At 41.0% G+C, this 19745-nt stretch overlaps 3 protein-coding genes across 4 annotated transcripts; all 3 read left to right on the top strand.

The window, feature by feature from the left end:
- The first annotated feature begins 119 nt into the window (after positions 1–119).
- On the top strand, positions 120–4244 carry LOC103176139 (chymotrypsinogen A-like). The gene is made up of 7 exons (XM_007889535.1): positions 120–330; positions 425–534; positions 1726–1805; positions 1971–2049; positions 2795–2969; positions 3631–3764; positions 4083–4244. Exons 1-7 carry the CDS (start codon positions 279–281, stop codon positions 4242–4244), a joined length of 792 nt encoding a protein of 263 aa, XP_007887726.1. The 5' UTR covers positions 120–278.
- Positions 4245–6001: 1757 nt separating this feature from the next.
- Positions 6002–10009, top strand: LOC103176140 (chymotrypsinogen A-like). Of its 2 annotated transcripts, XM_007889537.2 has the most exons (8): positions 6002–6157; positions 6259–6368; positions 6869–6948; positions 7307–7314; positions 7724–7794; positions 8064–8229; positions 9042–9175; positions 9848–10009. In XM_007889537.2, the coding sequence occupies exons 1-8, from the start codon at positions 6106–6108 to the stop codon at positions 10007–10009; spliced, it is 783 nt and encodes a 260-aa protein (XP_007887728.1). In that variant the 5' UTR covers positions 6002–6105. The 2 variants fall into 2 exon arrangements, with proteins under 2 accessions (XP_007887728.1, XP_007887727.1); XM_007889536.2 differs by lacking the exon at positions 7307–7314 and having other exon boundaries at positions 7716–7794.
- Positions 10010–14374: 4365 nt separating this feature from the next.
- On the top strand, positions 14375–19017 carry LOC103176141 (chymotrypsinogen 2-like). The gene is made up of 7 exons (XM_007889539.2): positions 14375–14472; positions 14720–14823; positions 16080–16159; positions 16246–16324; positions 16788–16968; positions 18278–18411; positions 18836–19017. Exons 1-7 carry the CDS (start codon positions 14415–14417, stop codon positions 18995–18997), a joined length of 798 nt encoding a protein of 265 aa, XP_007887730.2. The 5' UTR covers positions 14375–14414; the 3' UTR covers positions 18998–19017.
- The last annotated feature ends 728 nt before the right edge of the window (positions 19018–19745 follow it).

Genomic DNA, 19745 nt, shown 5'->3' with positions numbered 1-19745 from the left:
CGATTATGAGCTCCGTCCCTCAACTTTGGGGACCAGGCTTGTTATGATCAGGTGTTACAGAAAATTATTGAATTTCTATTTGTGCAAAAACATTTCAATGACATTTGACCTGTATTCTGTAATTTATTTGGAAACGAATCAGCAACACATTCACATCTTAATGTTCCTTTTATCTCTCTAATCTGCCTTATTTTTGATCTTGTTCCAACATCTAAAGGTCAGGGTGACAGCAACATATAAAACCATGGGGTTCCTTCCACCACCACATCATTGCAGCCATGGCGTTCCTCTGGCTCCTCTCCTGCTTCGCTCTCCTCGCCGCCTCTCATGGTAATCCATTTTCTTCTGCTGTTCTGAAGTTAAATGGAGAATTTCGTTTCCGTTTGGGCACAATGAAACTGACGTGATTCCTTCCTCAATCCAGGCCTTCAATGTGGTTTGCCCTCCATCTCCCCTGTGATCACGGGCTATTCACGAATTGTAAACGGTGAAGAAGCCGTGCCTGGCTCCTGGCCCTGGCAAGTCTCCTTCCAGGTACATAGAGATACGTGGAGTGATGCAAGGTTCATTCATATGCACTTGTATTTAAAATTGTTCCAATTTATTACAACTCACAGAGACACTGGGAGAGGGGAATAGAAAGGTATGGGAGGGAGGAAGGAATGGGCAAAGTCTTGTGTGGAGTAAAAACAGTGGCACAAACTGATTGGGCTGAGTTTCTATTCAATTCTTTTTAATTGGACATCAGAGACCAACAGCACACATAGCACTGATCTTATCATAGACACGCAACATTTTTCAGCACAGAAGAAGGCCATTTGTTCATCGTGCCTTTGCTGGCTCTATGTTTAGTTCTACTTCTATTTTATATTGTATTATATATTTATATTGTTTATATTTTTCCTTCCCAGATATTCTCTTAATAATCAATTGCACATTCTGCTTCAACCATCGTTTTTAGTGGGGCAGTGCTGGGGTAAATTCCACCAGGATTTACATTCACTCTATTAACATACTATTTCAGAGCGTCTGGAAGCTGGTAAATTGTTGATTTCAGCCTTAACTTTGAAGCCGTTTTCCTATAGCCCTTAAGACTTTATTTAACACCTTGTCAAATTCCAGGTTCGCAGAATTGCTACGTTAATAACAACAACAACTTGCATTTATATAGCATCCTCCACGCCGGGCAGCGTCTCAGAGCACTTGAAATTAATAGAGTAAACACGGTGGAATTTTACCCCATCTATGTCCTATTTAGGATCAAACACAATTTTCCTAATCCTAATTTTATTTGCTAAATTCATAGCTCATCCTTCTCTACTCAAGTAGAGTCCTATTAGGTCGTTAAAGGCTGACAGGATATTGTTCTAGACATTGTAGAGGTCTATTAGCTCTTTATTTGTTTGTATCCTTTAGATGCTGGCTGTCTTGTTGGGCAGTGTTGTTCACATTAGCATCCCCACACTAAGAAAAGTTCTGAGTGACGCTCATCACTTCAGAAATTACTTCCATCTCTAAGTTCTGGTTTTGATCTTTTGTTTCAAAAAGAAGGAAGGAAGGAAAGAAGGAAGACCAGGAAACATTTCTAGATGAGTTTTTCTCCTCCCTCAGAATATTTGAAGACTTATAAAGCAAAGAAGCTTAAATAAAGCCCATTTCAAATCAAAAAAAATCTTTTGATGTATCTCATAGTCTTGTGTTAGTTGATATTTGCTTGTATGACAGGACTACAGTGGCTGGCATTTCTGTGGTGGTTCCCTGATCAATGAAAACTGGGTTGTCACTGCTGCTCATTGTGGTGTGAGGTAAGTCGTGGTACAAAAATAAGACAGAAAATAATTGATCTCCGAAGCTTCATTAGTGAAGGCTTAAGAGTTTGCTTCCTGTGCCAGCTTCCTGGGACACAGGGATCCTGAAGATTTTGCTTTGCTTACTGTGTTATCTGGTTTGTCTTTTTTTGTCTGAAATAGTACAGGGGACCGAGTGATCTTAGGGGCACACGACAAAAGTTGGACGGAACCAACCCAACAAGTCATGTCTATTGAAAGGGTATGTACAGACCCTGGGGTTTTCTAAAGGTTAGCACTCAGTACGGTCTCAATTGATTTGAATAATAAATAACATCAATAATAATCTTTACATATAATACAGCACCAATCACATTGGGACTACACCTCAAAGCGCTTCAACGGATATGCTGTAAAGTGCAGCGACTATGTATTATGTAGAACGCCCACAATGTAATAATAATAATCCTTGCATTTGATACAGCGCCTTATCACGTCTTTGAGACCTCTCAAAGCGCTTCACAGGATATACTCTGAAGTGAATTGACTGTATATTTTGTGGATGAAACGCGGCAGCCGATTGCGCACAGCAGTACTGATATAATTTGTATTGATGTGAGAGGGGGAAAGGGCGGTGTGGTGTGTTACTTGACTTGAGCTGACATTTCTCATAATCTTAGCCAAAAGACCACTGACTTAAAATGAAAGACCATTGCAGAATTTGGGGAAAATTCTTACCTTCAGCCTTAATTTTGAAGCAGGTTTTCCACAGTTCCTTTTAATACTGAAGTTAAGCTGATTGTAAAAAAAAAAGCTTCGGTTTTAAGACAACTCTCCTGAGCCAAAACCCAGAGGAATTTCGAGCCTCTGATAGGGACATTGGCATCAAAAAGAATTTGTAGAGATTGAAACCTGCTCAATCAAATTGGGTTAGCCCTGTTGACGATATAATTTTATAACATTAATTAAGAAAATAACTCCCCCCATACTCTGTGTCTGTGTTACAGGTGTTCACTCATCCTGATTGGAATTCCTACACCATCAACAATGATGTGTCCGTAGTGAAACTCAGATCCTCCCCAGCAATCACAAGTCGTGTATCCCCCGTGTGTCTCACAACAGGAGACTTTGCTGGAGGCACCATGTGTGTCACCACTGGATGGGGCAGGACTCGAGCAAGTCGTAAGCCAATGTCATTTTTTTTTGCTATCAATGTGATAACTATTAATGTTTCTGCTCACATTGGATGTCACTCTGACTGGACTTTACTATGTATCCTCCTCTGGTGGGAGGGGAGGTCGGGGGGGAGGTAAATAAGGTTTCCTTGGAGCTCAGTTGGCTCGCAAGGGTTTGACCAGCTAGCCTGGCTCATCGGCAGGACTTGGAGGAGCGGACCGCTCGCTCGCTAGAAGCAGAGATTCTTCCCGCTTAGCTCCCATTCGCAATGGCGAGGGCAAACGATGAGGTTTTAGCTGGTAAAACGGCAATGACGATACAAATCACGATAAAAATTGACATTTACATGGCGCCTTTCAGGTCGAAAGGATGACCAAGTCGCTTCAAAGCACAACGAGTGTTATAAAGTGACCGTCCTTGCCTTTGATATAGCGCCTTATCACGTCATTGAGACGTCTCAAAGCGCTTCGCTGAATACACTGCCTTTGTGTATTTTATGGACAATTTTCTTTTAACAATCAAACATTTCTTTGGTCACAGCAGTCGGGGAAACAAGCATTTTTTTTTTTTTAATCGGTGTCGGTGCCGAAATGTTAGTGTAATTCTCACTGACCTTTGCAAACATTGTCCAGTTGAAACAAATGCACGTTTTCTGCTCTTCCTGCAGCTGCCGAGCGTCCAACAAAACTGCAGCAGGCGACCCTGCCTCTGCTAACCAACAGCAATTGCAAGGGCTACTGGGGCAATCAGATCTCCGACGTCATGATCTGTGCCGGGGCAGACGGTGCCTCGTCCTGCATGGTACGACAGTGTTTGCATCAGAGATATTTCAGCCCTTGCTCCGCCGTGACAACCGCTGCTCTCTGTTCCACCGTCTACCGAGGGAACCTGTTCCGTGTATTTACTAGTCGCTCATTGACGAGGCTTTTCCGCTGATTTGTTTTGAATTTAACCGCGTTCAATCGCAGGCCATGTCCTCTCGTTCTACTGTTCTGTGTAAGACAAAACAGCTTATTGTGGTCTGCGTTATCTAGTCCCTTTAGAATCTCGAAGACCGCAATCACATCGCCCCTAACATAAACAGAAACGTAAGCAATAACTGCTGCTCTCTGCTCACAGGGTGACTCTGGAGGTCCTCTCATCTGCCAGAAGGATGGTGTGTGGAACCAGGTTGGCATCGTTTCCTGGGGCAGCAGCAGCTGCTCTACCAGTATCCCCGGGGTCTATGCCCGAGTGACTGAACTCAGGGGCTGGATCGAGCAGATCATTGCAGCCAACTGATCGCCAGCTGAAATTTTACAATAAATTCATTTGAACTCACGTTTCTTTAATGCCTCCTTTCATGTGAATCCATTTACAGTCCAAAGCCTCGGGAGCCAAAGTCGAGTTGCTCTGATACACCACATTCTCTAACAATAATAATTATAATAATCCTCATAATAGATTGGTCACTTCAATCCACGATTGATTGTGGGACACTGCTGTGCACAATTGCTGCTGGGTTTCACCCACAAAGTACACAGTCAATCCACTTTACAATATTATTTGATATAACGCCTTATCACTATCTCACAGCGCTTCACAGAATATATTGTAAAGAGGATTGACAGAATATTTTGTGGACGAAACACGGCAGCCAATTTCACACAGCAGTGTCCCACAAACACTCACAGTTTGAGTGACCAAATTTTTTTTTGAGGATTTATTACCTCCAGAAAGCGATCTGTCAACCGACTAATAGTGAGGTTCCTATTTACTGCTTAGTAAACAGTGTGGAGTTAGGAAACTTGCCTAAGGTTTCGCCCCACTCTGGAATTGACCCGGGTCCTTTTGCTTGTGAGGTGAGCCTGCTAACCACTACTCTATACCACTCCACACCATGGCTTATGAGTCACTTGGACAAGCAGTAAAGAACACATTAAGTGCCTTTGGTCATGTAGCTTGTCAGACAGTAAACTTTCTGCATGAAATGTTTAGTAACCAAAGACAAGACGTGAATGCCCATTCAATGTGAAATACACTTTTGTTAAATTTAGGAATAATTCACTGAGATTCACCTTGAGGTGAAGAGGCTGAGCCCATCGAGACTGACTTGTCTGAAACCTGTAAAACATAAAGTTGTCTGAGTAAATGAGCCTTACTGAACCAAGCGTATAAATGAGTCATCAACAACAAAATTAGCCTGAATTTGTATAGCACCCTTCATGCATTAGGAGGCACTGGAGTAATCATAAAGCTCCTAAAACAGCGTCCTTGATAAAGCTGAAGGTCAGACTAACACAAAATGTTGATCAGAAAAGGCCTCTGATCCTGTGGAGACAGAGGCACTTACAGTCTTTACTGACCAACTACATTTCAGGGCTATGGAACCAAAACTGTAGAGGAATTAGATCTGAACACAAGTGTCACCAATTTCCCACTCTGCAGAAAACAAGGTACTGAATGCATTTAAAAGAAAGTATATAATGGACCCATAATAAAGCATGTGACAGTTCAGAACACTTACGTAAAGGCTGACATTTACTGACTAACAAAAGAGAGTCAGTGTTGTGGAGAGAGTCTGTGAGCAGGGCATTAGAATAATTAGAGAGATAGAGTTGAGTGTCATTCACATACATGTTGAAGTAGATCCCAAGTCTGCCGATGATGTCACCAAGTAGATATTGAAGAGGAGGGGACCAGGGACAGAGCCCTAAGAACGCCACATGATTCGGAAACTTGCCTAAAGTTTCGCCCTGCCGGGATTCGAACCCAGGTCTTCTCGCTTGCAAGGCATTTGCTCTAACCAATACGCTACAGGATTCCATATTGATTTCTTCCTGTGCATAAACATTCTTATGCTTATTAGGATTATAAATTCCATCCCTCAACTTTGGGACGATAGTTGTTATGATCAGGTGTTACAGAAAATTATTGAATCTCTATTTGGTCCAAATTTTTCAACAACCTTTAATCTCTATATGCTGTTAGTTAATTTGGAAACAAATCAGCAACACATTCACATCTTAATGTTCCTTTTATCTCTCTAATCTGCCTTATTTTTGATCTTGTTCCAACATTAAAGTTGAGCAACATCTAAAGGTCAGGATGACAGCAACATATAAGACCATGGGGTTCCTTCCACCACCACATCATTGCAGCCATGGCGTTCCTCTGGCTCCTCTCCTGCTTCGCTCTCCTCGCCGCCTCTCATGGTAATCCATTTTCTTCAAAGTTCTGCTGTTCTGAAGTTAAATGGAGAATTTTGTTTCCGTTTGGGCACAATGAAACTGACGTGATTCCTTTTTCAATCCAGGCCTTCAATGTGGTTTGCCCGCCATCACTCCTGTGATCACGGGCTATTCACGAATTGTAAACGGTGAAGAGGCCGTGCCTGGCTCCTGGCCCTGGCAAGTCTCCCTCCAGGTAACTTTAAGAATCTAATTGAGTTCTTCGTCACTGGAGTAGGATGAGCTATGAAGATAGCAAATAACATTAAGATTAAGAGTGGCATTTGCAGCGAGAGTTATGAAGCCATTAAACATTTTTTTTCAAAATTAACACTGGATTTAAGAATCTTCCAAAACATTGCATGATCTTAAGTTTTGAAAAATATCTTAAGACCAAGACCATGGAATATACTGCAAAGTGAATTGACTGTATATTTTGTGGGCGAAACGTGGCAATTAATTCCGTACACCAGTGTCCCACAACAGCTGTGGATTGAGTAACCAAGTTATTATTTTTTTTTAATAATAGCTTTTAAAAGGCAATCAGACCAACATTGGAAAGGAAGTATAACATTTTTCCCCAAATTGTCAAGGCTACAACATTCAAAGACTGAACACAAGGAAACGCAAATGAAGCTTGTTTTGAATTTTCACCTTTACTGAACCTTGTGATGTTGTGCTTTGCTTGTGTGACAGGACTACAGTGGCTGGCATTTCTGCGGTGGTTCCCTGATCAATGAAAACTGGGTCGTAACTGCTGCCCATTGTGGTGTAAGGTAAGTCTTAGTACAAAAATAAGACTGAAATATCTTAAAGCTTCATTCATGAGGGCCACAAAGCCTAGAACCCAGAGCATGGCATTGTACATCAAAGATCAGGACAATAACAATAATCCCTCCAAAACCAAAAACAATAATAAATTGGTCATTTTCAATCTACGACTGTATGTGGGACACTGCTGTGCGCAATTGGCTCCCACTTTCGCCCACAAATATACAGTCAATTCACTTTACAGTGTGTTCTGTGAAGCGCTTTGGGACGTCCTCCCGACGTGAAAAGCGCTATATCAAATGCAAGGATTATTATTATTAAAAACTAAAGGTGGGGGAGGGAGGCCAAGAAAGCGTTTCACAGAATATACTGTAAAGTGGATTGACTGTATAATTTGTGGGTGAAACGCGGCAGCCAATTCCGCACGGCAGTGTCGTGGATTCGAGTGACCAAATTTTTTTCATTTCCGCTTACAATAATAATAATAATTTTAATAACAATAATGATCCTTGTATTTGATGTAGTAACTTATCAATCTGTCAAAAACATCTCAAAGTACTTCACAGAATTTACTGCAAAGTGTAGTAACTGTGTTTTTGTAAGTAAACACAGTAGTCAATTTGCAATGGTCCACAATAAAGCCATTAAGATGAAGTCTGTGAGCCACTTATAATATGCCTGTTTACTGTGTCAGATTTCCAGGATTTATAATTTTTCTTCTGATTCCTACTCACTTTATTAAACTTACTGGGTCTCTTTTTGTCTGAACCAGTAAATCAGACAAAGTGATTCTTGGAGCACACGACAAAAGTCAGTCAGAGGCAAGCCAACAAGTCATGTCTATTGAAAAGGTACGTACAGACACTGAGGTGCTCTGAATGCTAACACTCAGTAAGGCTGCAATTAAATTGGACCTGTTTAAGTCTGCATTAGTTAATTAGTTAGTTACTTTCCAGTGAAGCAAGAGGAGGATATTTAATTTTGAAATTAATTGAAAAGGCGCTGTGTAAAATGCATACATTTATAATTGTCCCAAAATAATTGTCTTCATAGATAGGACTGAGAAAATAACTCGCTCTCAGATTCTCTCTCTCTCGATCTCGATCGCTCTCTGTTGCAGGTGTTTACTCATCCTCGGAGGATTACCGAATTTGACGTTACTTTAGTGAAACTCGCATCCTCCCCAGTGCTCACAAGCCGTGTCTCCCCCGTGTGTCTCACAACAGAAGACTTTGCCGGAGGCACCATGTGTGTCACCACTGGATGGGGCAGGACTCGAGCAAGTCGTAAGTCAATGTCATCATTTCTTTTTTTTATATAAAGTCAATCGCTATTTGGTAAAATAATCAACAGTAGCAAATAATAATCCACTGGATACCATTCCGACTGGACTTTAAAATGTAAGAGAGAAACGGATATCTTTTTGGGGGTGAATGGTTCAAACATTTGTTTTTAAATGTATTGCTTTTTATTATTCATAATAATAAGGTTTCGCTTTACCTTCTTCACCTTTTGATATTCCTGCCAATAACAGCATTGAGTGAGTGTTATAGTCTGATTGAAACAATTCATTTCGGCAAAGGGTACATAATGTTTAGACATTGTTCAGATTGAATGATGGAAACTCTTAACACATGAAAAATACCTGCACTGACTGTGATCATCAGTCGCCTGCTTTGTACACGCAAAAGAATTATAATTACCAACCTTTCTCTAGAGGTTTGCATTGAGTGCCTATATTCTATAACAGGAGCTTATGCTGAAAACACACAGAGTGATCAATTGTTTATCCGTTCACAAAAAATCTAACCAGCACTTAACCTAAATGGTTCAAGCCCTCAGTGACAGTGTATATTAGTCTCCGACTGCTACTCCTAGTGCATCTGAAATCTGTACGCTTCACAGAACACTAGACTAACTCTCGCTAGTACAGAAAATGATCAGTTGTGGCATCGGGTAAAATACAACTGCCTTTAACTTAAAATTCTCAACCCTCTAAATAAGCAGGCGCTAGTGCGGAAATGTGACGGTAACTCTCATTGATCGTTGCAAACACTATTATATTTCGATAAATACATGTTTTCTGCTCTGTCTCCAGCTGCTGAGCGTCCCACCAAACTGCAGCAAGCGGCCCTGCCTCTCCTAACCAACACCGATTGCAAGAAGTACTGGGGGAGCAATGTCTTAGTCAGCATGATCTGTGCTGGTGCGGCTGGTGCCTCATCCTGCATGGTATGAGCCTGTTGGTTTCAGAGATATTTCAGCCCTTACTTTGCTGAGAGAAACAAAAGAACATGAGAATTGCTAGACAAAGAAGACCAAGGTCCAAACCAGTTCACCTTCCACCAGTCAGTCGCATGACATGTCGTGTCCCAAACTATCCCACAATATCCCACGATATTATTTCCTAACAGAAATCCATCTGATTTATTCTTGAAAGAATCAACACTTTCTGTTTCCACCGTCTGCCCAGGGAACCTGTTCCGTACATTTATTAGTCACTCACTGTCGTAGTGTTTCCATAGATCTGTTTTGAATTTACCCCCCACTCTCAATCGCAGGCCATGTCCTCTGATTTTACTGTTCTAGACAAGATAAATCTAGTCCCTTTAGAAACATGAGTAAGCTATTTAGCCCCTCGAGCCTGTTCCGACATTTTATAAGATCATGGCTGATCTGTACCTCAGCTCCAGTTACCTGGCCTTGCTCCATATTCCTTTAGAATAATAATAATCTTTGCATTTGATACAGCACCTTATCACGCCTTCTAAATGTCTCAAAGCGCTTCACAGAGTATACCGTAAAGTGAATTCACTGTATATTTCATGGATCTTAAAGACCGCCATCATATCGCCCCTAACATAAACATGAACATTAATGACAACTGCTGCTCTCTGTTCACAGGGTGACTCTGGAGGTCCTCTTGTCTGCCAGAAGAACGGTGTGTGGAACCAGGTTGGAGTAGTTTCCTGGGGCAGCAGCAGCTGCTCTACCAGTACTCCCGGGGTCTACGCCCGAGTGACTAAACACATTAGTTGGATCGAGCAGATCATTGCAGCCAACTGAAATCATCGAAAGCTGAAATTTGACAATAAATTTTTTGAACTCACGTTTCTTTAACGCCTCCTTTAATGTGAAGCCATTTACAGTCCAAGACTCGGAAGCATGAAGTCAAGTTGCCTCGTTGTTGTAATGCTCTGATACACCACATTCTTCAACAATAATAATAATCATAATCCTTGCATTTAACGTAGCACCTTATCATGCCGTTGAGACGTCGCAAATCACATCACAGAATATATTGCAAAGTGGATTGACTGTATTTTGCGGGCAAAACACTGCAGCCAATTGCACACAGCAGTAATAATAATCCTTGCATTTGATATAGCGCTTTTCACGTCTTCTAGACGTCTCAAAGCGCTTCACAGAATAGACTGTAAAGTGAATTGACCGTATATTTGTGGGAGAAATGTGGCAGCCAATTGCGCACAGCAGTGTACTGCAAGCAGTCATGGATTGAAATGACCAATTTATTATTATTTTTTTGAGACATTATTTTCAGGCGTGTGGAGTAAGAAAACTTGCCCAAGGTTTCACCCTGCCGGGAATCGAACCCAGTTCTCTCGCTTACAAAGCTAGTGCTGTAACCACTGAGCTACAGGACTCCACAGCAGTGTCCTACAAACAGTCGTGAATTGAGTGACCAATTTTTTTTTATTGAGGGATTATTATCCCAGACTTACCTAAGGTTTTCAATCCAGCTCCTCTTGCTTGTGAGGCAAACATGCTAACCACTATGCTACATCACTCCACATCCACGGCTTATGAGTCATTTGGAAAAGGAGGGAAAAAAACATTTAGAAAGCAAAGGCAAGATATGAATGCCTATGCAATGTGAATATACTGCTGCTAAATTTGGGAATAATTCCCTGAGATTCAGCACAAGGAGGTTGACTTGTCTGGAGTCTTACAGAACGAAAAGTTGAAGGAGTAAATGAGTTTTACTGAATCCAGTGAATGAATGAAAGATAAAATTGATCCTTCACTTCATGGCTGTTTTTAGAACTTACTGAACATCAAATTGGCTGCCACTTTTGCCTACAAATACACAATGATTACAGTACATTTCGACGATGTGATAACAGCAACAATAACAACTTGCATTTATATAGCACCCTTCACCCGAGTAGCATCTTGGAGAACCTTAACCTATATCAATCATAAACCTTCTGAAGCCATGGAGGAACAGGATCCTTTGTACCTAGAGTCAAGGCCCAGACTGACACATAATGGGGTTTTCAGTTAGTCAATGTTACTAACGATAATAATAATAATCCTTAAATTTGGTACAGCGCCTTACGCTTCGGGAGGTTATCCAAAAACGCCTCACTGGATATAAGCATCGATATAAGTGTCATGACTGTGTGTTTTGTGTGCGATCACAGCAGTCAACTTGCATACATCAGTGAAGTGAATAACCAATTTAATTGGGGGATTGTTGGCCAGGGCATTGGGAGAAACTCCCTTCCCTTTATGAATAGTGCCATGAGACCTTTATCGTCCACTTGAACAGACAGAGAACCTACAACCTGAAACCTTCCCACTCAGAGGCGAGAGTCTTCCAGATTCGTAAGGATGCTAAGGAAAGAAAAGTCCAAACAAATATTTAAGCGTTTATTATATTTTAAGAAAAGTACTGAAAGAGTGTATCAGTCAAAACAAAATCTAAGTTAAAAACAGAGTGAGGGAATGGAAAAGAATGGAATGAAGGAACCTAGGATCCACTATAAAGTGTTTTAGAAGTTATTTTAGTTGCACAATATGGAAACATGGTTTATTAACATTGTTTTGTGTTGTGCCTTGACAGATTAATAGAGTTTCTGGCTGGGTAGCTTTATAACTTATAACCCTGTATTAGGGTTCATTTCAGTGTCGGCTGAAATTCCCCAGAACTTCCGATGTCTCCAGATTCCCTTAGTTCCAAAGCAGAAATCACTTCAAACGGTGTTAATCTCTGTTAAGAAAAAGCACTACGTTGGTAAAACTACCAAAATAAACCATATCACCAAGCTATGTGGAGTCCTGTAGCTCAGTGGTTAGAGCACTCGCTTTGGAGGTGAGAGACCTGAGTTCAATTCCCAGCAGAGGGCGAAACCTTGGGCAAGTTTCCTTACTCCACACAGAGCCTAATAATAATCCCTCCAAAACCAAAAACAATAATAAATTGGTCATTTTCAATCTACGACTGTTTGTGGGACATTGCTGTGCGCAATTGGCTGCCACATTCGCCCACAAATATACAGTCAATTCACTTTACAGTGTGTTCTGTGAAGTGCTTTGGGACATCCTCCCGACGTGAAAAGCGCTATATCAAATGCAAGGATTATTTTTATTATTATGTTAAATCGGTGGTGGCACTACCCCATATCCCAAATGCCACACGCCCACGTCTAAAACAGTAAGAAATTACTGGTCACCTTGATAGATTTTATACCAACAATAATAATCCGTGCATTATCACGTCATTGATTTTATTCCAAAATTCCCTTGGGAGTTTTCTACCAATGATTTCTCCGATCCCATATGACTTATCAAGCGCTCTAGGACGCTACCCCACATGAAAGGCGCTATATAAATACAAGTTATTGTTGTTATTAGAGTGAAGTGTTTCTACCTGGTGCCCTGGGAACCCTGCACCTGACTTGCTGCCATAATCTGTGACTTGTCAGCTCATTACGTAAAGCTTTACTGAAGGTCGGAACAATCTACAGCGAGTTTTCCTGCAGCGTAGTTTGGGGGTTTAAGCAAATCAAAATAAGTTGTGCGGTCATTTTTCAAGTTTTATCTGTTTTTCATTTTCGTCAGATCATATCAATGTTTATTTTTTATCTAAGTTTTCCAATTTTTGGGGCTACAGAAATGGGCAACTTCTCGAAGGTCATAAGATCACCAATTAATACGCACAAAGTACGCACAAAGTTAAGTCCGTGCTGCCGACAGCAACAACTTATAAATAACACCCCTTCACGTAGGGTAACGTCATTGAGTAGTACGACTTGCAGGATGGGGCATTTTTTTTTGTGTGTGGCAAGCTTTCCTGCTGCTTGTCTAGCTAGGACTATCCTACCTGTTAGGGCTTTGGCTTGCAGGGTTAACAGGAGCTGAGTGGAATGACTCCCTCCCACTGACTGATCTGCCCTTCCAGGTCCTGCCGATGAGCCAGGCTGGGCTGTGCTTTCTTCAGCAGAGACCTGGAATAAAGTGGGTCCACAGTATTCCAGGGCAAAAACATAATAAAAAGTGATTAAAATGACATTGAAACCCTGGGAATTAATTTTATGCGACTTGGAGAAAATTGGAAAACCTGACAAACAGCAACTTTTATCAATTAAAATCAAAAACCAGCACGTCTTAAAATAATAACAACAAGCCTTAGATTTGGTACAGCGCCTTTCACATCGGTGGGGATGTCTCAAAGCGCTTCAGAGGATTCACTGTAAAGTGTAGTGACTATGTGTTTTGTGAGTGAACTCAGCAGCGAATTTAAGAACATTTATCTTGCCCTCTGTATTTATAAGCGCTCCACATTTTAAGCGCTCTACAGATGACGTTTGAGATCTAACTTTTAACACTTTCTATTTCTAACAAACTCTGGATACATTTATGTTATTTGTCTCTCCTGCTCATATAGATCCTTTTACATCTCTTGTTATTTCGCTTTCATATATATAGTGGTAGTAAGTCTTGCTGTAAAGTGTTAGGGATTTGTGAACATACTGTAACAGTCAATTTATGCTGTTCCTTCATGTTTTGTCTCCATACAGGACATTCGCAGGGCGAAACCTTAAGCAAGTTTCCTTATTCAATACACCTAATAATAGTCCCTCCAAAACAATAATAAATTGGTCATTTTCAATCCATGACGGTTTGTGGGACACTGCTGTGCGCAATTGGCTACCGCGTTTTGCCCACAAATATACGGTCAATTCACTTTGCAGCATATTCTCTGAAGCGCTTTGAGACGTCTAGAAGACGTAAAAAGCGCTATATCAAATGCAAGGATTATTATTATTATAAGTTCCCAATTTGAAGCACAATGTTTTCCTATCAACTTGACATTAATATAATTGCAAAGAAAAACACGGTTAGTCAGTTTGTTACTTCTGGTCCTTCATATTGGAAAATTCATAAAATTCTTATGTCACATTGATAAAATACAGATTTTTAATAATACTTTGTAGGTACAGTATGTGCTTTTTTTCCCCATCATAAATTATGTTATCACTTCCTTTAAACAGTACTGAATTACGCAGGTCTTTATTATGAATCGATAATGGCCAAACTATTTATTTACCTTGGAAATAAACCCTGTCCTGGACATGTGCTGTTAAAATCTCTTATCTCTCAGCAAATTTGCAAATTGGACTATATAAAAGTGTAAGCACCAACTTTCCACCACAAATCAACAGCCATGGCTATACTTTGGGTGCTCTCGTGCCTTGCTCTCATTAATGCTGCTTATGGACTGGGTAAACTGGATTTACTGAGAAACTCTCATTTCTAATTTATAGTAAGCTTTTACGTAGAGTTACACAGAGAGATATAGCAAAGAAATGGGCCAATCGGTCCAATCAGTCCACGCCAGTGTTTATATTCCACTTGAGCTCCAACCCTTCCTATTCCCCTCTCCGTTACCATTCTTTCTATTCCCTTCTCCGTCACTGATTGCTATTTTGAACTGATTCGTATTTTGTGCATTGATTTCTTTAAACACAGAGTGCGGTAAGCCTACTATCTCCCCTGATATTACTGGCTTTTCGAGAATCGTAAATGGCGAAGAAGCTGTCTCGGGATCTTGGCCTTGGCAAGTCTCACTACAGGTAAGTGGATAGGACACTCACTGCCACATATTGCATCATTGATGCTTCACTCGGTACAGCTAATGTGCTACTAGTTGTATTTAATTTTGTTTGGAAGTTAATTCATATATTAGGTATGGGTTTCTCTTCATTCAGAAACTAAGGTGAGGGACCAAGTCCAATAGGATAGGCGGAAACCAACAGACTTGGAAAAGGAATAGAAACCAAAGGAAAAGAATCGTTCAAGAAGCAACAGTTCGATATCATGAAACTTTGTATTTAAGGAAGAAGGAAAGATTGAGAGAGGCAACATGTTCCATAATCCTGAAGTTTATAGAATCAATGAGTTGATGCAATGATTTCAACACAATAACGGTGTCCAGGGTGAAGATTGTGCGGAATTGGCATATCTAGAAAGTACGGTGAATCTCACATAGATTGTATCATTTGGGACCATACATTTAATGTGACTTGTGCAAAGTATGAGTTATGTAAAACTTTACACAGAATATAAACTCTTGCATGGGACCTGGGCAGATGTACGACTTAGGCAATTATACGATTTATACAGATCAAACTTTTGTTAGGTTTCTGTATAAAGAGACTTTAGAGAAGTTCAGAAGACTGCAGTTGCATTAATAACAGAAAAAGAACTGCAGTGATGAAGAGAGATTGGAAGACTATAGATGTCATACAACATTTTCTGACCTATGGCTGAATGGCCTTCCGTGCTTTTAATTTCTATGAACAATAATTAACTTTGTATCTCACTTTCGTCCCCGAAACGTGATCTTGTGATCTTCTGAGCTTAGCAAATGTTGCACTGCCCTGACTTCTGCAGACAGTTTCACCTGCACTGAAAATGTTTCATGCGAAGATCACTCCTTTGAAATAACACCATCTTTGTTGTCAAGTCAGCCAGCTTTGGTCTCATGGAATTTTTATTTTACGTCTCAATATTTATTTCCCAATAAAAAATGGTCACTCACTGTTTGTGGGACACTGCTATACTCAACTGGCTGCCGCATTTCAACCACAAAATATACACTTAATCCATTTGACAGTATAGACAGTACATATTGGAAAGCGCTTGAGATGTCTCAATGACACAATAAGGCGATATATCAAATAGAAGGATTATTATTAGGAGGTGAATTCTCTAGTGCACAATACCCGGCAAGGTTTCATAAAGCTGGTAAGCCTGAAATTCCTATCAATGGGGGGCGGGGGGGAGACAATAATTTCCGTGTTGAACAACAATCTCTTTTGTGTCACAGGACTACACAGGCTTCCATTTCTGTGGTGGATCACTGATTAGTGAATACTGGGTTGTGACCGCTGCTCACTGTGGTGTGGGGTAAGCTTGAATACCTCTATACGAATGCTCAGAGGCTGTGCACAGACACAAGTACTTACTCAGAGGAATGTCTTCTTTTTCATCAGGAGTCAACATCGTGTGATTCTTGGAGAATTCAACAAATGCAGCTCCGACGTCCAAATTCAGACCCTTCAAGTTGCTAAGGTATGTAGGAACATTTTTTTTAATGTGTTTTTTTTCTACAGAGGGTAGGGGAGGACTGAGGAAGGGGGAAATGTGGCATGTGATATCACCAGCGCTAATATCACCTGTGATAAAATCTTATGCCTATATTATTCCTTTAGGTTTAACTGGACTCTGAGGTATACTGTAACATAGCTCACCCACAAATTATTTAGTCATTTCCCTATACAGTATATTCTCTTAAATTCTTTGAGACATCTCAAAGGCGTCTCAAATTCCAGGATTATTATTATTATTATTTTAAGTGCCTTGGGATGTGCTCCTGACGAGAAAGGCGCAATATAAACGTAAGTTTGTATTGGATTGTTGTGTTGTATAATCTACTACTTTCACAAGTTATTTGTCCTTCTGTCTGGAGGAAAAAAAGCTATTGTTCTTCACCCAACAGAATTTCGGTAACTTGTCTTTGTCTTGTCCATTTCAGGCCATTACCCACCCTCAATGGAACTCCAACACCATCAACAATGATATCACCCTGGTGAAGCTCAAGGCACCAGCTTCTATGAATTCACGTGTGTCTCCCATCTGTCTGGACACCTCACAGGGCATGTTCCCCGCAAGCACGATGTGCGTCACGACAGGATGGGGACTGACTAACCCTTTCGGTAATGCCATTTCCATATCTTTATCAAAATAGCACCATAAGGTTCAACTCAGAACTATTAGATCTAACTAAGTTTGCAATTCAGCAACAGGTATTTTGTGGAGGAGTTTTCAAGAGATTGTTTATTCAAGAGGGCAAAATATGCTAAGTCAGACGCCATTGGCTCCGCTATTGCAGAACAGATTGATTTCACGATCCTTGGTATCATAGCATTTCATGCCCTGGCACCTCCTGACTTCACTGCCCTGTTCCACCCTACTCTACCCTCTATCCGCCCCTTCTCTCAGCTGGCTCTGGCCTCCTTCATGCCCCTCCTCTCCTCCTAGTAACGTCTCAAAACACTGTTAAGAGCAATGAGATGCTTCCCCGTGTGAAGTGCACTATAATAAAATAAAGTAAACCCAGAACAATGCTTTAGGATGAACCAAGACAGTGGAACAAGAGGTCATAGGTTTAAAGTTGTAAAGAGCGAAATCAGGACGAGATACCAGGAAGTTTTCCACGACCAAGAGCGAAAGTAATGATAGGTTGTTAGGAAGGGTGATGAGGCCAGGACACTGGATTCACTTAAAAAGCAACTTACTGCTATGGTGGGCGAACAATAGGGCGGGTGTCCTGGAAGGATGAGAATAAATGTGCTGAAAGGCCATCTTCATCCAAACTAATTTTCTGGTACGTTTCCAGGGCTTAATCTCTTGGCTGTTTGTGGGACATTGCTGTGCTCAAATTGCCAGCTGTGTTAGCGTACAAAATACACATCCACTGCACTTTACAACAAATCCTGTGAAACACTTTGAGGTGTTGTCCTGTACGTGAAAGGCGCTTTATCAAATGCAAGTATTATCATTCGTTATTACGTCTTCTACTTCCTGTGAGCCATTATGCCACGTTATTTTCTTTATATATTTTACATCATTTTGAAGAATCCCAGAAAAGGGGCAGGCGGTGGGGCGGAAAGATGTGCACTAAATAATAATACGAGGTGGCTAATTTGGTCACTCAATCCACGAATGATTGTGAGACACTGCTTTGCGCAATTGGCTGCTGCATTTCGCCTGCAAAATACACAGTTAATTCATTTTATGGTATATCCTGTGAAGCCCCTTTGAGACGTCTCAACGATGCGATAAGGAGTCATATCAAATGCAAGGATATTATTGTTGTTAATAAGAGGTGGGCTAGCCATAGCGCATCACACACTTGATTTAGGTTTTCTTTGTATCAAAACAGAAGTGAGTTTGACCCTTTCTAAGTACAAAGTCACTGCAGATGTACATATTTTTTAAAAATTGCAATTTTAACCTCTTCAGCTGGCAGCACCCCATGCAAGCTGCAGCAAGCCACCCTTCCCCTCCTGAGCAACAAGGGGTGCGAGGCTTACTGGGGCAACAAGATCTCGGATGTCATGATCTGCGCTGGGGCAGCAGGTGCTTCTTCCTGCATGGTATGTACGCTACACCTCCACTTGTTAGGAAACTTATTATTTAATTAATGATGAAATGCCAGGCAAAGATGCAAGGTTTATAAATAATGTGTCCTACTTGCATCTCATTGTACCTGACTGAACTATCTATTCTTTACTCCTGATCTGGCATTGTGTAAATCCCGGACTAATCAAATAGCGCATACACAATTTGTGTTTAAAGCTCACAGGCCCGATACTAGTAGTGTTCAGAGCATCAGGTGTCCATGTGATGGATTCCAACACTGATATATTCTTCCAATTCGCCTGGAGAATTCCTGTTTAAAAAAAAATGAGGTCAAGGCCACAATATGTCTCAGTTATTTTGATTCTTTTCTTATGCAAGGCTTTGCTAAATTCACGATCACTGGGTCCATTAACTCTGGCCTGTCTTGTTTTCAAACAGGGTGACTCCGGTGGACCTCTCATCTGTCAGAGTGGAGGAACTTGGTATCTGGTGGGAATCGTTTCCTGGGGCAGCGGCTTCTGTTCCATCAATTCGCCTGGAGTCTACGGTCGTGTGAGCAAATTCCGCACCTGGGTTGATCAGACAATTGCTGCCAATTAAAAGCATTGAATATAACATGGAACTCAAATAAAGAAAAATGACAGCACTCTACACTTAGTCTGGTGTCTCCTTTACTGATTACTGATGTTCACGTTTATGCATTGAGTCCTGTAGCTCAGTGGCTAGAGCACTCGCCTCGCGAGCGAGAGACCTGGGGTTCGATTCCCGGCAGGGCAAAATGTTGGACAAGTTTCCTTCTTCCACACGCCTCTGTTTACCTAGCAGTAAGTAGGTACTTGGTTGTTATTCGATTGGTGGATCGCTTTTCCGGGGGTAATAACTCCTTCAAAAATAGTATTAGCAAATTGGTCACTTAATCCAGGACTGTTTGTGGGACGCTACTGTGCTCAATTGGCTGCCGTGTTTCGCCCACAAAATACAGTCAACTCACTTTACAATATATTCTGCGAAGCGCTTTGAGACGTCTCGAAGACGTGATAAGACTCTATATCAAATGCAAGGATTATTATTATTATTGAATCTGTCAGCTACATTAAGAAAATTGTTTTCTAAACATTTTCGATAAGAAGGGAGAAAAGAACGCTCCCAACTGAGCCAAGCTAAACAGTGTGTGAGCTGGTGTTTGAGAAGCATTGGGAAAACCCTGGATAGGATCATTCAAACCTGTGGTGTCGTTTTATGTTTGCCAATACAGTAAACCCCCCCTTTCTCAGTTGTACACAGTGCCTGGGGTGAAAGGATCCAACAGGAGAATGGGGGGGAAAAAAAAACAACGTAAAAAAACGTT

Source organism: Callorhinchus milii, unplaced genomic scaffold, assembly GCF_018977255.1.
Source record: "Callorhinchus milii isolate IMCB2004 unplaced genomic scaffold, IMCB_Cmil_1.0 Scaffold14, whole genome shotgun sequence".
In the NCBI taxonomy this organism is placed as follows: domain Eukaryota; kingdom Metazoa; phylum Chordata; class Chondrichthyes; order Chimaeriformes; family Callorhinchidae; genus Callorhinchus; species Callorhinchus milii.
The sequence above is the reverse complement of the archived record's forward strand: the minus strand, read 5'-3'. Positions and strand labels throughout refer to the sequence as shown.

Coding starts and splice junctions, on each gene's coding strand:
- LOC103176139 (XM_007889535.1), top strand. CDS start 279: ATGGCGTTCCTCTGGCTCCTCTCCTGCTTCGCTCTCCTCGCCGCCTCT. Junction 535..1,725: donor CCTGGCAAGTCTCCTTCCAG/GTACATAGAGAT, acceptor CTTGTATGACAG/GACTACAGTGGCTGGCATTT. Junction 1,806..1,970: donor GCTGCTCATTGTGGTGTGAG/GTAAGTCGTGGT, acceptor TGTCTGAAATAG/TACAGGGGACCGAGTGATCT.
- LOC103176140 (XM_007889536.2), top strand. CDS start 6,106: ATGGCGTTCCTCTGGCTCCTCTCCTGCTTCGCTCTCCTCGCCGCCTCT. Junction 6,158..6,258: donor TCTCCTCGCCGCCTCTCATG/GTAATCCATTTT, acceptor TTTTCAATCCAG/GCCTTCAATGTGGTTTGCCC. Junction 6,369..6,868: donor CCTGGCAAGTCTCCCTCCAG/GTAACTTTAAGA, acceptor CTTGTGTGACAG/GACTACAGTGGCTGGCATTT.
- LOC103176141 (XM_007889539.2), top strand. CDS start 14,415: ATGGCTATACTTTGGGTGCTCTCGTGCCTTGCTCTCATTAATGCTGCT. Junction 16,325..16,787: donor AGACCCTTCAAGTTGCTAAG/GTATGTAGGAAC, acceptor TGTCCATTTCAG/GCCATTACCCACCCTCAATG. Junction 16,969..18,277: donor GGGACTGACTAACCCTTTCG/GTAATGCCATTT, acceptor TAACCTCTTCAG/CTGGCAGCACCCCATGCAAG.